We start from the raw sequence: 16,169 nt of genomic DNA, 5'->3' as shown, positions 1-16,169 counted from the left end.
CCCCACACACGTGCAACCCCTCCACCACCCCCACCCGCTGTGCAACCCCTCTCCCGGTCCTTCGCAGCCCCCGAGTCGATTTTCCCTCCCCTCACATTCGTCAAATTTCGCTCCTCTATCCCCCACCCTCGACGAATTTCGCTCCTCTCCCACCACCTTGTCGAATAGTCTTGCTTGCGAAACTCGAAGGGGGTGGGGTGGGGGGGAGCGAAACTCGACGCGACGGAGGGGGAGAGGGAGGGGGATGGGGAGGAGGCTGTGCGGCGGAGGAGGAAAGGGGGGGATGTGTGGGTTCTACCAGGGAGGGGGGCCTGCGTGGCTGCTACAGGGGAAGGGGGTTGGTGGGTTTTGGGGTTGGGTGGGGGCAGGTGTGGTTGGGTTAGGGTTAATTAGGATTAGTTAGAGTTTAATTAGGGTTAAATAGCGTTAATTTGGATTCATATGAATGATTTGGACGTAAACCTAATGAAGTTGATGGAAACTTAACGGCAGGATCATTTCAAGAATTTTTACCAAATTTCAAGATATCTGGTGAATATTGGAAAACGCGATGGTAGCTGCCTAGCTGGTGAATATTAACAAACTTTAGGAGTATCCGGTGAAAAATCCGTAAAAATACCTATAAATTTAGATTAACAAAAATAACGTAGGAAAAATTGTCGGCTACGGGACTCGTTCCCCCAACCTCCCAAAAAGCTTCCTCTCATACTTCCCTTTGGATCTCCCTCTTTCTCTCTCTACCATCATCGAATTCATCCTAATTTTGGCTGTGCTTTAATTTCGACCGAATTAGGGTTTCACTTTTTTCATTGTCTTGTTATCTTCATCAAATTTCTGGTAATTGTTCTTCACTTTGATCTTTCCTCCATTAATAAACGCGTGGTTTAGCAACATATATTAGTATTAGTATTATTTCGTCTTAGACCGATTTCAATTTCATCAAATTTCTGGTAATTTCTTCAATTTTTTCGAGCAAGTAGCATAATTATGTGTTAGACAATTATTCCTGCGATTCAAAAGTTTAATTACTATATCTGAAACTTTGTGTATTTAATATTTTTGATGAGAAGTGGAAATTGCGCATTTACGCCCTATTTTTGTTGTTTTTGATTAATTTCTGGGAATGTTTTATTCTTCGTTTCATACTGTTATTATGCAAAAATGTGTTGCTCATTATACTAAAACTCATAGATTTCCCTTGCTTTCTACCTAGTTTAGTTGAAGTGAGAAGTAAGAAAGTGTGTTAAAGGAGGAAGAACAGAATGATTTACAGAAAGTGGAGTCTGCTGAGCAGCACTGGGGTGATCGCTGGTGGCATCGTCGGTGCGGTTTTCCTCGGCAATCTCCTCTTTGTGAATGTCAGTCATTCTATCTTTTTGTTGCTATCATAGATCTAAATTTCTGATTGAGAATTATTCTTCCTCTTGATTTTGATCTGACTCTTTGGAAATTAAAGGTCATATTGATATTGCTTGAATGCTTGAATCAAAATGGTTTGAGGATGAGATTTGGATTAGTAGCTTGGTTGATTATATCATGGTGTCGTGAAATTTGTTATTTAATTTTATTTTTTTAATTTGATGGGTGTTGCTTAATTCATGCCTTCATGGTTGCATTCATTGTTGAGCAAGTTAAATCTAGTAAATACTAGAAATTGGTGTCGAGTTCTGATCCTTGTGTATGTAATATGTAGTTTTGCAAAGTTAACGATTTAGCCTTATGGATTATGTGACAGTTTGAGTGAGGAGAGCAGAGGGTTTGAGATGGAACTTGTTAGTCAACATGCTTATAGTGTTATACAGAAGTGAAAATATTGATGGATGCATAATACTATAGATCTTCAATAATTTCTTCCACTATGATCCAGACATTTGCCTTGTTTAACTCATATGCTTTTCAACATTTGTTCAGATTTCTTATGGATAAGTCATTACAGCTTCCTATGTTAGTTTGTTGGCCTTTTTTCCTCTCCCCTCCCCCCTTTAGCAAGGCTTGTTGGCTTATGCAGTCATTCAAATGAGGAAAGTGGAGGGTTAGTGAAGTGTAGGTTCTAATTCTTTAGGGCCTTAGGCTATGATGTATCTAGCGATCTTTGATAGATGAAAGTTTATTGGGAAGTCTACATATGTTTATGACAACATTGTCTTAGGCAGAGTCCTACCTTGACTATTGGTTTTTTACTTTTTACTTTTTAGCATTGGTTTTATATTGTCTTCTCTAGTTCTCTACTTATTAATCCAATGATGAATCCTTCTCTTCCTTGAGGAAGTAAAGAGATGGTTGCTTCTAGTATTGCGTGATCTTGCTTTTTTGACGAAACCACTAGGGAACAAATTTCTTATGGAAGATTTGCATATAGTTGGAATCTATTGCTTTTTAACCTGTCAAGAATCAAGGTCTTTGCGTAATCATAGTTTATGATTTTTTGAGAAGAAGAAGAAGTTTATGATTTTGTTCATGAGTGATGGGGAGAGTGGCGTACTAGTCATATGTTTATGCTTGATATTTACATTAGTGATGTTTTGTTCAACTTCTGTTGACTTATGTCAGCATTTTTTTTTTCAAAATGTTAGATAATTTTAGGTAAGTCTAGATCTATTCAAGCTGAGTTAGTTGAATAGAACAACACCCTTCTTTTGTGATTAATCAATGGTATAATTTCATATATGATTAACTAATTTATTTACTCCTTAGTTGTCAATTCTCTGATGCTTATGATCGTATTCCAAATGAAGTTCATTCTTCTCTCATCTATTTTAATATAGGATCCTCTTATGAAGCCTGCACCAAAGAAACAGAGTGAGTCTTCATCAAAGTAGATCTGTTTCGTAAGTGCTGTACCGGAATCTTATCTTCTCATGTTTGTGAGTTATATCATGTATGTTTGGACGGATGTATTGAATCTCATCTAAAAAACTGGTTTTATGGCTGAATAAACTTTGCCTCGTTATTATGGGCATCATTTGGCAAGTAATGCCTACAAATTGGTTAAAGAATGTGTCCTGTAAAATTTTGTATCTCCAGCTTGCCTGGTGGAATTGATACTGGAATTTGAGGCACTGCCTCTGGTGAATCCATAATTAATGTTTGATTGTCCATCAGTTGGTGATTGCCAGATTTATCAGTTTCTTCTGTATCTTTCTTTTATGAGTTCCTAATTGCAGTAGATATTTTTATCTGTTGGTAGGAGTATTTAGCTAAGATGAATTTCTTCTTCTTTTAGGATCAGCAGTTTAGTACTTAGAAAGATTTACATTCATTGGATACAACATAATAACGCATGTTAATGAGGAATCATGACCCTGGGGACAAAATTTGATGGCGTGAGGATGCCCGGGATATGAAAGGTCTTGAAGATTGTCATACACTGCCTCCGTATAGAAAGAGTAAGCCAACTAGCTTCTTATTGTGAAAGTATTAATGCCCATACCTTGAAATGTTTAGAAATATCAATCACATATTACTTTGGGATTTTAGATAAACTTGTTTAGGATTGAATTTGTAAGATGCCTTCACCCTGAAGATTGGGAGAAAGTTCAATTGATGCAATGATTACAAGGACCTGTTTACTGAGACCATGTGTATGTGTTGAGGAGTGGAATAAAAGTACTTATTTCTGAATGCTAATGACAACAAAAATATAGATGGGAGATGGAGAATTTGGCAGTCTCAAGGACAGAAGAAAGGTTCTGGTAGTATGAAAATCTGTAAAGATAAAATTCAGTCGAACTATACTACACTTCCCTTGCTGACAGCTTATCCTTAGCATTCCTCTTTAAAGTGAACAAACTGAAAACCTTGGAGCATGTTTCGACTCGAGATAATTAGACCTGGTTATTGGATAGGGTAGCCCAATGGTTAAAGGGTTAGGTTCAAATTTAAAGGGCTTTTATTGGACAGAGCTTTATTGGATAGAGTCATTATTGGGCAGGGCCATTATGGAGCCAATAAAGAAACCCAATAATTTTTAAAAACAAAATAGATTTTGTAAACACAATTACATATTCGGATTCACATTCATTTAAACTCACTTTTGCCTCTCTTTGTTCCTTATTTTTCTTGCTCGTTTGCCGGCTTGCTCATTATCAACCCGCTCTGGCCCACTATCCATTTGGCCCGACCTGCAATGAGGCGACCCTCTTATACCGACCCACTTCTGACTCGCCCCGATCCACACAATAACCAGGTCTAGAGATAATTAAAAGGGAGTAAAGACCAGACATGGAAGATGAGTGGAAGTGGTTGTGGTGGTAGAGTGAGGATTTCCATAACGCACACAAAATAAAAAATCTACTACTTTAGTTATTCCAGGTACAGAATAATACTTGAATACAATTCTGTAGATGGTCATGGGAGACAATAGTTGCTTTTTTTTGTTTTTCTTCCTGCGTTTGTTTCGTTAAATGTTCTTCATAATATATATGAATCTGGTTTGGCTTTAATTATTCCATAGCGCACACAAAACAAAAATTATTACTTTTGTTATTCCAGGTACAGAATAATTTCAAATACGATTTTGTAAATGGTCATGGAAGACAGTGGTGGAGAAACCTATTTTTGTTCATATTATGGGACTCACTATCATTCACCCATTTACCAAAACCTGTATACAAATACAATATTGTAACCATTAGCAATTTAGCGTAGTAACTTTTCCTATAGAAAATTGATAGGTAGTAAATGATGTTGTTTTTCCTGTTTTCTTTCCTCAATTAAGCTTATTAGACGTTGTAAACTCATATACTTCTTTCGTTTCTTTTTACTCGCTATATTTCTCATTTCACGGACTCCTAGACAATTTTTGGAGAAGAGAGAGGTAGAGAGTAAAAAGAAAAGGGACTCATGTGGGAGGAGAGAGATAGAGAGAGTTTATTGCCCAAAAAAAAAGTGTAACAAGTAATGTGAAACTTCCCGTAATGGAAAGTGTAGCGAGTAAAAAGAAACGGAGGAAGTAACACCAATTTACCAAACTCAAAATACAAGTAAGAAATTTGCTCGTAAAGTAGAAGTGTACAATCGATTATTGGATGTGTTACAAGGACATCTTGATATTTTCTCACATTTGCATAAAGGTAGTTTCTTGGCAGACAAATAAACAGTGTTAAAAGACACCGTAAATCATTTTTGGAGTTCAATTACTTTTGACTCCATATTTGAGCAACTTGGCTAAGAGTTCGTGTAGAATCTCCATCTTGACTCCTTGTCTTTCTAGCTAATTCACTAAATTCCTTCATCTTCTCTCTTGCTTTCTTACCTTCTTCACCTTCCATCAAATCCTTGACAACTCTAGCAACCTCATCTGCTTCGACAAGTCCACTTTCACTAGCCTTAGGCCGCAACGCGACCTTAAGCCCTTCATTAAGCATTACAGCATTCATCTTCTGCTCTGCATAAAGCGGCCAAGCAATCAGGGGCACCCCGTACACAATACTCTCTAAAGTTGAATTCCACCCACAATGAGTCAAAAACCCACCCGTAGACTTATGGCTCAAAACTTTAATTTGCGGGGCCCAAGACGGGACTAACAATCCACGATCCTTAATCCTATCCAAGTAACCCTCAGGAAGAAACCCGAAGGGATTATCTTTATTACCTTGTGTGAAAAACGACCCAAAAGTTGAATTACTAGGAGCTCTAACAACCCACAAGAACCTTTGCTCACTTTTTTCTAACCCAACTGCCAACTCAATAATCTGTTCATAAGTTAAAGTCCCCCCACTCCCAAATGATACAAATAAAACCGAACCGGGTGGTTCCCGGTCCAACCAAGTCAAACACTCGAACCTGTCATCCGAATCCCCTCCCAAACCGGATTGAATCACCGGTCCAACCGGGTAGATTTTAGTCGAATTTGAATCCCCGGATCTCAAAGCATTAATCGGACCGGGCTCAAGATCCACAAAGGAATTAACAAAAATACCCTCAGCCATATTATACCTCTGAATATGATAAAGAAACACATGATAAGCCTCATCATTACGATCCTGCACAGGATCAACAAAATCCTTACCATAAAGCGGCACACACCCAGGCATTACCAATGGATCCTCCATATCCCGGAACTCACACGACACTGTTTTATACACCCGTGGGAAGTTAAAAAAGAACATCAACGCATAAGCGTTGGTAGTAATATACAAAAAAGGCGAGATGAGCAGCTCGCGAGCAACTTGAAAGTAGTCGGTACCGAAGAGATCGGTAACGACAGCAACAACATTAGATAGCGAAGAGATAGCAGATCGTGCAGATGAAAGAGAGTGAGAGTGGATGATATTGATGGTAACTTCATGAGCTACGTTAGGAGGGAGGAGAGTTGGGTCGACAGAAGGGAGAAATGTGTAGGATATGGCAGACGGTAAAGTGGCTAAGAAAGTTGTTAAAGCAGAAGTTGGTGGTCCGGAGTTTGGTAGGAGGAGAGAGATTGAGAAGTGATGGTTGAAGTGGAGGAGTTTTGCGAATTCTACGAGTGGGATAACATGACCCATTCCTGGACTTGGGATTATGACTACGTGCTTGGTTTTTGGTTTTGTGTTGGTGTTTTCCATTTTTGTGTTGATAGTTTTTTTTTTGGGGTTGTTGTGTTTGTAGGGAGAGCTGGTGGTTTAGTTGTTTATTGGATGAGATTTTGTGGAGCACGATTTCATTGGAGAAGAGTGTGGTGATTGGTGAAGGGAGGTTGTACTAGTAGAGACTAGAGCTCAACTGTAGAGGGATGTGATTGGAATTTTGGGATATGTGACTCACTCTGTCACTATGACAATATGACTTATGATATGAGAATTAATGAGGAGCGTTTTGACACGTTTTTTCCTTTATGTTATTTTTTTGTTCCTTACCATGTTTGGGTATTTGACATACTGGCATTGTATCACTTTGTAAAAAAAAAAAAAGAAATTAGGATTTCAAATTCCAAGGAAATAAAAAAAATTCAGGAATCACATTAAATTTTTTGAAGGATTTCAAATTTTGGTTTTCCAAGAAAATAATTAAAAAAGGGAAAATTCTAAGATGATTTTTTTTCGAAAAAAGAGAGTATTGTCTCGTATCTAATATTGGACAACTTGTCCCATATCATGGCATGTTTTATAATTTTATTAGCAACTTGATTCAATATAATATTAATATAACATTCACTCAATATGATTAGATGCAAGTGGATATGATATAATAGCTCATTGATATGATAAGATGATATTAAGATATGATATTAGTCATTTAATACATCAATAAGATTTCAACTAACAATTCCCAAATAAAAATATATGAAAATAAATAAATAAAAATTAATTATAATTTTTAAGTATATTAATTTTTTTAAAACAAAATAACTGAAATGCCATGATATTGAACAATTTGCCTAATTGAGTATTGGAATATCATTGCTCATGAAAAAGTGAGGGACGGTAATGTGAGCACATGTTTTACTTTTGTTTTCCCTTTTCTTTTCAATGTTTTGCAAATACAAAAGTTATTTTTATATAATATCCAAATAAACCAAAAAAATGGATTTTTTTTTCAAAAATGTGATAATGAGTTTGTTAATAAAAAAAATATAATTTGAACAAGAATAAACTAAAAATCAAGATTCTAGGTTATTATGAATTTCACAAAAACATGATTTAGATTGTTGTATGATGTTGAAAAACCTTATTTTGTGTCTTCATGGAGCCGATTTATTATCTCCTTAAGTATTGATGACCAAAAGTAGAATAATTCCGAAGTAAACTAAGATTTCTAAGGAGAGAGAAAATTTGAAATGTGGAAGATTACTAAGGAAGAAGATGGCAAAACATAAACTTTAGGTAATTTCTAAAACAAGTTTAAGTAAGCAGAAATTAGACAAAACTTCAAAACCTACACTTTAAAAATGTATTGGAAAGAAACATTTCAAATCAATACTCCAAAGTACAAATAAGTAATCAATAAAACAGTCAAAAAGATATTTTGATACTACATCACATAAAATATTACAAAAGACCTTTATATTTTTTTAGAAGTTTATCCTCCATATATTTTGATTAAAGTAAGTTTTTGGCCAATGTGTTTTTTTAGAATATATCCTCTATTAATTAACAGTGTTAACACTAGATTGGTAATGATCAAATACATGTTCAGTAATAATCTAAAACCAACGTATTTGAAATTGAATTGAGCTTTTTGGCAAAAGGAGGGACAATGGGATTGATGTTTGGCAAAATTAGCGGTTCTAGTAGCTGTTAGCGATTCTATTAGCGGTAGCTGTTGGGGGTAGCTGTTAGCTGTCTACTAGTAGTTGTTAGCTGTCTACTAGTAGCTGTCAGCGGTCAGCGATTAAATTAGTTGTTTAATTAGAAGTGTTTGGCAAAAGTAGCTGTTGGAATTGTAAAAGATAAAAAAAAATTAGTTAATAATTATACCTTATGCTAATATATAGGATTATTTGCTAGACCGCTACCTCTAAATCTCAAACGTTATTTGTAGTAACGTTTTACAACCGCTACTCATATTCTACTCAAACTGCTACCCGCTACTACAACCAGTACCTTACCAAACACTCATAATTTTCTTGAGTAGCGTTTCAATCTTGTCCAACCGCTAACTGCTACCTCAAACGCTAATGCCAAATAGGGCCTAAGAGTTACTCTTGCGTGGACCTGATCACCATATGTAACTAAAAGGCAAAAACCTACCTCTTCTAAAAGTTAGGAGCCCTAAAGCCCCTAACTCCAGTTCTTCACCAGTGACGGCGACACCCATACTCACATAATCACATTCACTCCTTTTCTTTGTCTCTCCATCTATAGCAACCACCAAGTTTATATATGCCTTGAATTATGTGTCGCTAATTAACCAATCAAGTAGTACAGGCTACAGGGTATCGCCAGATTATCTCTCGCGGCTTGCTCGATTCTCTCTCACCAGTCACAACTAACGAGTATGACCATCGCGGCACTGTGGCACCACCAGCTCCTTACTCCTTGTTTTTCTGGGCTTCTGGTCATCACAGCTCAGTTGTCCATATATCTGGTCCTAGCATTGACCCATTCCTTGCGTCAAATTTGGTAATGGATGTTACCCTTTGACAATCGTGAGATTGTATCAGTACCTTGCACAGTTCTATTCCATGCCATCACTCAAAGGGGTTAAGGTTTGGATAACAAAATTATAATTTTTTTTGGTAGAAAATGAACTTTCATAAATTAAACAGGGTTCCGTTACAGTACTAAGTTGCTGCTGCCAATAGAGTTTCAGTTTGACAGATTACTACATACTAATAAGTCTGCTTCATAAGTACTAATACAATTCGGAGGAGAGGATGTCAAAATAAAAAGGTTATTAAAACCTTCTGTTATCCCTTTCGCATTATTCCTTGCCATGGAGTCCGCGAGCTTGTTCTCTTCGATCTCTTGGTTCATGCCTAATGGAGGTGTCTCTTTGCCCTCAGAGGTACTCCCTACAAGAATCAATAATCGGAGGTTCATTTTAATCATATTATTGATAGCTTCAACCGCTTTAGCACAATCCGAAACAACTTCGCGTTTACCCCAGTTTTTCTGATCAATCCATTTGAAAGCAAGGAGGATGGCTAGTGTTTCGGCTTCAAGGGTATCAGATGTCTTGGATCCCTTCCACCCAACGCCCTTTGTGGTCCCGACAGACCAAGCCCAAGTAGGCCCTTTTAGAGCGCAAATAAGTACATACACCCAAGTGCATGTAGAGCATGGTGCATCCGTATTTATTTTCAAAAAATTGGTGTGGGATGGTTTCCAATTTTGGACAAGAGGGAGGGTTTTTTTTGGGTGCTTAACCCACCTTAGGCTGGTTTTGGGTGAAAAATCATTCGGTGGCGAACAAAATTATAATTAGTCAATAAACATACTACTATATTTGAAACAATCAGTAATGGAGAATATGATATTGTTACTACCATTTTAGATGCTGCATAAACATTTATCATGGTACATTGTATTAAGCCTCAAAAAGTTTAACATTGATTTTAATATAGAGGCCTAATCATATTACGGAAGCCCATGAAAGAAAGTCAACAGAAGTCAAAGATTAATTCAATTCTTCAAGAGATAGAAGTCAAGCAAAGACGAAGAAATGGGCAGTTAATAACATGATCATGGGACGATGCTACGTGAATATCAGTAACGTGCATACTTCAGCGGCCAGAAAAACAGTAATGATCTTGAATCAAAGATGATTCAAATCATTTCCCTCCAAAAGATGCATAGAAGTTATGTAGCACATATTGGTGTATAAATACAAGGGAGATGACCAAGCAAAAGACAACAAACACAACGAACAACTTGCAATAACTTACTTTCTAGCGTAGTCTTAGCCTAGCCTAGCCGACCCCCTTATGTGGTTATAGTTTAGTTCTTAGATTTAGAGCATGTATTAGTGACGAGTTTGTTCATTTTCAGTTTTAGCAGGAACTCATGGAAGTAATCATCTTTGTGTTTTCGCTTTAATTGTCCAGCCTGGATTATCCTCATATGTGTTATAAAAGTTTATTCTAGAAGTTTGTGATGTGAATGAAAATATTTGGCTTTAATTAATAGATTACTTATTGCATGTCTTGTTCGATTTAATGTTTTTCGTCTGAATTTATTAGACGTTGTAGTTTAACCAATTAGATTACAACAAAGTATGTTAGCAATGTTTTATCAAATTAGAACCGGTAATCCTCATGGACTAAAACTCATGTGGCACTTAATATCAAATTATTGGATATGCATCGACTTGTTTGCAAAGTCAACCAACTAATTTTTTACACCAATAGATATTTATCCATGAAACTAATACCAAGCTTATGTAGTATTTTACTAGTTAACCAGCTAATATGCGATCGAATCAAGTCTGTCTTGTCTGCTCAATGTCGAATATACACTCAACTGAAGGGGAAAAAGAATCTCGACAGACGAAATTGGAAAATGACGACTCACCCCTAGTTGACTTTGTATGAAAAGACTATAAATAGTCGAGATGATTGTATATAGAAAGCCAACCAAAATAAAACTGCTCAAGTATAATATACTTCTAATTTCTAAATATTCTGCCAAACAAGCTAAGCTAATTCAATGGCAGGGCTCCAATTCAAATTTGATGTGAAGCTAATAATTTTTGGGTTACTCTTAATTTTCATCTCATCAGGTTTGGTATAACTTCATTAATTACCCCAGCTTTTAGATTAATATATTTCGAATAAGCTCATTTGCATAACGCAAAAATTAATGAGGGAGATGTGTTAGTTCAGTGGAGTAACACTCCGAATTTCAGAATTTTGTCTAGTGTTTAAATCCTCATCCTAATAATAAGTTGGGGATTTCTCTCTTGTGGTGGTAGTGGCATTTAGGCATGTCGTCGTTTGGGCTATTAAGCTTATACTCGCCTTTGAATTGGTTGGTTTTCGGTATTATCTCTCCGAGTTAAAAAAAACAAAAAGTTAATAGTCAAAATATATGAATATTTTCTCTGTGTTTTTTTTACATCTATCATTCTGACTTTTGACACTATTTAAATTATTTACTTTCTCTCTTTTTTTTTTTTACTTTTTACCATTTGCTGCTTACACATTGGCCTTTGCGCAACTTAGAGCAATTATATCTTTAATTAGGTATAATTAAAAGTTACTTATAATTTATTTACATACGCTAAACTTATAAAAAAATTACTATTGATATGGAGACGATTCCAACAAGATCCTATATGATATGTCTTTCCTTATGTATAATTAACATAAGAGGATCAAAATAGAATTATTGACTAGCGTCAAAATCAAAATGGTAAAGATAAGAGAAGGAATCAGAGGAAGTATTTATTTTGACCATTAACTAATATATAAAAAAAAATGCTATTATTTAAAATTTCATCGAATTTGTCTTAATGTATAGTATATTTTCAAGATATTTACTTTTGTCATTGTATTTTGTACTCATTAGATAGATATATTAGTTTAGCAGTCTTTTAGAAAATACAAGAAGTTATAGTTTTATCACATCTAATAAATGAGTTTTTAATTAACTACTTTATGATGAACTAGTAGTGGCTGTTAATTGTTGCAGATTTTGCAACGGCAAGGATGGGTGAAGTGAGTAGACGAATGATCTTTGAATGGCCGTGGGAAGGGTGCTTGGAGGAAGGTTGACCATGCTCTGGCGTAGTTGACAGCGGATGTTGTGAAGGACTGACATGCGCCAACCATAATGTATTAAATTTCGGTACATGTTGTAACCCTTCAAAGTCACCCGAGGAAGGGGGCTGCATGTGGTTTTAGTCCACTATGTGAGTCTGGATCCTCTAGAGTTTTATGAAAACTCTAAAAAGTAGAGTTGAATCCTGACCATATATTATAAAAATTATGTAACCTTACAAAGTCACCCACGATGTTGTTTCAATTGATCATTTCATTTTCTCGATCTTCAATGAAGCAGTATGTTGTTTCAATGAAGCACTATGTTTTATTTTGTTAATGTTATTTATCTAATTATGTTTCTTTCATGCCTTTTCATTATTGTTTGAATGATCATTGTTAATGATATTGTATTCAATGATTATAATAAATGCAATAGTTGCACTGTTGTGGGGAAAAATTGTCTAGATCAATAAGTCAACTTTTGGCCTGTATGCTTAAAATAAGTTGGAATTTTGATTAATTTAGAACAAACAAAGCTTGTGGGGTGTATTCGTTTCTAATGAGAAAAATTAAAATGTCAAGATTCAGTCAACCATTACTAGTTATTCACTTTGCTTCATACAATTGCTTTTACTCTATTAACTATATATATTTTTTTGTGAAAGTATTGGGTCAGACCGTCTGACCTAATACTTTCTGTCAGACGGGCTCTCTCTCTCCTCCATATTCACACACCCACCCGTAGGTTGTATGCGTATCCATTCTCTCTCCTCATTCATCAACCTCCCTTTGACTTCCCCTTACTCCACCATCTTTAATGTCGTCCATGCTACGCACCTCTAACTTCTGGTTTTAAAACCCCAATCAAATTTGCCACGGAGCAACACAATCTGCATTCAGAAACCAAAGTATTCACTACTGATTCAATCGGTTTGAACTCCTCATTAAACTCCGAATGCAAAACCAATGAAGAAAAATGCTCGTCCACGACAAAACCAAGAGACTTCACAACATCTTCCAGCCTTGGCACCCATTTTCAACCACCAGTACTTATACTCTCAAATTATTTTGTAAGATCTAACTTGGATAATCATCAATAATATGTTCAAGATTTTCTATCTCATCTTCATCTCTCCTCTGTTCAATGGCTGTCGCGCCGAATTCTTCACGGGCCTGGTATGGTGGATTTTGTGGTGAGTTTGCCCGATTGATGATGAGAAATCAGAATAGTTAGAGAGAGGTTGGAAAGATGTAAATGTTAACTCGTTTTTGGACGATTTTTTTTCCAGTTAATGCTTATAATTTTTCAGTTGATGTCTCTTTTGTTTCAGTTGATGTCTTTAACTTGTTTTGTACAATTTCAGCTAATTGATTTATTATTTCAGTTCATTGGTCTATTCTTTCAGTTGGTTGGTTTATCCTTTCATTTGATGTTGTTTTTCTTTCATTTAGACATTTCTACCTTTCATTTGGTATTTTTGATTTTTGCTTTTCTTTGATTATTTCAGTTGATTATTGTATTCTTTCAGTTGAAACCAACTGAACAAAAATTGAAACCAACTGAAAAAAAAATTGGAACCGACTTAACAAAAAGTGAAACCAATTGAATTTTTTTTGAAACCAACTGAAAAAAATTGAAACCAACTGAAAGTCGTCCGACCAAATATTATGGTCAGACGCGTCTGACCCAATACCTTCTCATTTTTTTTAGCTACTCTAATTCATTTACTTTTAATATATGTTAGAAGACCCACCTTTTTCACTTTCTTAAAATTGTTCCCCAACCATTGTTGCAATATAGATAAAGAAAGTAACTTTCATTATATATAAAAAAAACTAAATTTCACAAAATTTGACTATTATCTCTCAGTACCAAATGTCTCATGTATTTATTTCTAGCACATTAAAGTTGTCACTACATGCATCATGATTATATTGACTATCAGTAGCCTCACTAAAGAAATTAGACAAGTACATAGTTTTAGACACCCTTCATTCCTTTTGAATCTTATGTTGAGACCATTTGAGAAAAACTTCGTTAAGCATCTTGGTAGAATATCCACTCTCACTCTTGGCCTTTTTAGCTGCATCACTTAATTCCTTCATCATACCACGAGCTTTCTTACCATCTTCACCACCCATCAAATCATTCACAACCTTAGCAATCTCGTCAGTTTCAATTAGGCCACATCCATTTCCCTTAGGCCTTAAAGCCACCCCCAACCCTTCATTAAGCATCACAGCGTTCATCCGTTGCTCTGCATAGAGTGGCCAAGCAATCAAAGGAACTCCGTAAACTATACTTTCTAAAATCGAGTTCCACCCACAATGAGTCAAAAATCCGCTTGTCGACCCATGAGCCAAAACCTTAACTTGTGGAGCCCAAAAGGGAACTAATAGACCACGTCCCTTAATCCTATCAACATATCCCTTTGGTAGAAAACCAAAAGAGCCCTCATCTTGACTTTGACCACTACTAAAAAACGAGCCACAAGAGGACATATTATCAGGATTTCTAACCACCCATAAAAACCTTTGCCCACTTTTTTCAAGTCCAATTGCAAGTTCATTAATCTGCTCAAATGACAAAGTCCCTCCACTTCCAAATGACACAAATAAAACCGAACCGGGTGGCTGCCGGTCCAACCAACTTATACACTCCAACTCCTTCTCACTATCCCCCGAACCGGAACGAATTATCGGCCCAACCGGATAAATCGAGGTCCGGTTTAGACCCTCGGATTGCAAACCATTTAAAGCACCCGGTTCAAGATCAAAAAAGGAATTGACAAAAATACCCTCAAACAGTTTATACCGTTGAACATGATAAAGTTCCAACTTATAACCCTCACTCTGACGGTCCAAAGCAGGTTCATCAAAATCCTTCCCATAGAGCGGTACACACCCAGGAAGAACCACAGGATCCTCCATATCTTGGTATCGAAACGACACCGTACGGTCCAACTCAGGCAGATGAAACAAGAAGGATAAACAAAACGCATTAGAAGTGAAGTACATGTAAGGTAAAATCCCAAGTTCTCGAGCAACATCGAAGTAGTTAGTCCCAAAGAGATCGGTAACGATAGCGACGACATTCGAGAGAGAACACATGGCGGACCTAAATGAGTTAAGAGAGTGTGAGTGGATGAAGTTGATGATCACACCGTGGGAGGTGTTGGGAGGTAGTAGAGAGGTGTTCACGGGTGGGAGGAACGTGTAGGAGATGGCGGGAGGTAAGGTGGAGAGGAAGGATGTTTGAGAGGAGGTGGGAGGTGTGGAGGTTGGAAGGAGGAAAGATACCGTGAAGTGGTGGTTGAAGTGGAGGAGCTTGGCGAATTCTACAAGTGGAATGAGGTGGCCCATTCCAGGGCTTGGGACCATTACTATATGAGGTGATTGTGAGTTTGAGAACTCCATTGATGTTGTGGTTGGAGTGGAGTGGAGTGGAGTGCGGTAGTCTAGTTTGTTGGACGAGTTGGGATATATGTAACACAAATTATTGGGGGCAACTGGGGTTTCTGGCTGAGTGGTTAAGGGCATCTCGCTCGTTCCTTAATCAAGGTCTCGTGTTCATGCTTTGGGTATGGAAAAAATCCCAGTTGGGAGGGATATTGCCCTTTGAGATACCCATGCAAACTCCCGCAGGAGATTAGTCTACTCACTGAAGGCGGTGGGAAACTCCTTGTTGTAGGACAAAAAAAATTAAGACAAAAAAAATAATGATTAGGCGCAAATGAGATTCATGTTATTATTTGTATAGTTTAAGTTAGTTGTTAGTTTATGTCATTATATATGTTATACAATAAGTTATGGTGTAATATGTTGACATAAGACATATTTTATATGTAAAAGTATGTATTTTGTGTCTATTAGAGGGTTTTAATTTGATCTTAATTGGAATGTTAAATTAGGTGGGTTAGCACTTTGGGGGGTTGATGTTGATCTAGGAGATGAATGGAAATTGTAAATTAGATGATATGTTTTGTACTTAAAGAAAGATTGATTATGAATCACATTGTTAGAAAAACTATCTTTTGAAACTTTTTAC

General features: G+C 36.5%; 2 protein-coding genes and 1 long non-coding RNA gene across 5 annotated transcripts; 1 reads left to right on the top strand and 2 right to left on the bottom strand.

Annotated features, from left to right (window-relative positions):
• Positions 1-641: 641 nt before the first annotated feature.
• Positions 642-12,484, top strand: LOC104886530 (uncharacterized). 3 transcript variants are annotated; one of them, XR_789211.4, is made up of 5 exons: positions 642-837; positions 1,219-1,358; positions 2,766-3,386; positions 9,986-11,139; positions 12,051-12,484. It is a non-coding gene; the product is annotated as an uncharacterized LOC104886530 (long non-coding RNA). The 3 variants fall into 3 exon arrangements; XR_007269945.2 differs by having other exon boundaries at positions 1,214-1,358; XR_002039167.3 differs by lacking the exon at positions 9,986-11,139 and having other exon boundaries at positions 645-837; positions 1,214-1,358.
• On the bottom strand, positions 4,945-6,767 carry LOC104886523 (hydroquinone glucosyltransferase). Its single transcript, XM_010670970.4, has one exon. The coding sequence runs from the start codon at positions 6,543-6,545 to the stop codon at positions 5,136-5,138; it is 1,410 nt and encodes a 469-aa protein (XP_010669272.1). The 5' UTR covers positions 6,546-6,767; the 3' UTR covers positions 4,945-5,135.
• Positions 12,485-13,923: 1,439 nt separating the features above from the next.
• Positions 13,924-15,836, bottom strand: LOC104886541 (hydroquinone glucosyltransferase). Its single transcript, XM_010670994.4, has one exon. The coding sequence runs from the start codon at positions 15,659-15,661 to the stop codon at positions 14,114-14,116; it is 1,548 nt and encodes a 515-aa protein (XP_010669296.2). The 5' UTR covers positions 15,662-15,836; the 3' UTR covers positions 13,924-14,113.
• Between the last annotated feature and the right edge of the window lie 333 nt (positions 15,837-16,169).

This window comes from Beta vulgaris, chromosome 1 (assembly GCF_026745355.1).
Source record: "Beta vulgaris subsp. vulgaris cultivar EL10 chromosome 1, EL10.2, whole genome shotgun sequence".
NCBI lineage: Eukaryota > Viridiplantae > Streptophyta > Magnoliopsida > Caryophyllales > Amaranthaceae > Beta > Beta vulgaris.
Note: the sequence above shows the minus strand (reverse complement) of the source record. Positions and strands in the feature narration are given on the sequence as shown.

Bases quoted from the DNA above. Each gene is read 5' to 3' on its own strand.
- LOC104886523 (XM_010670970.4), bottom strand. From the start codon at position 6,545: ATGGAAAACACCAACACAAAACCAAAAACCAAGCACGTAGTCATAATC.
- LOC104886541 (XM_010670994.4), bottom strand. From the start codon at position 15,661: ATGCCCTTAACCACTCAGCCAGAAACCCCAGTTGCCCCCAATAATTTG.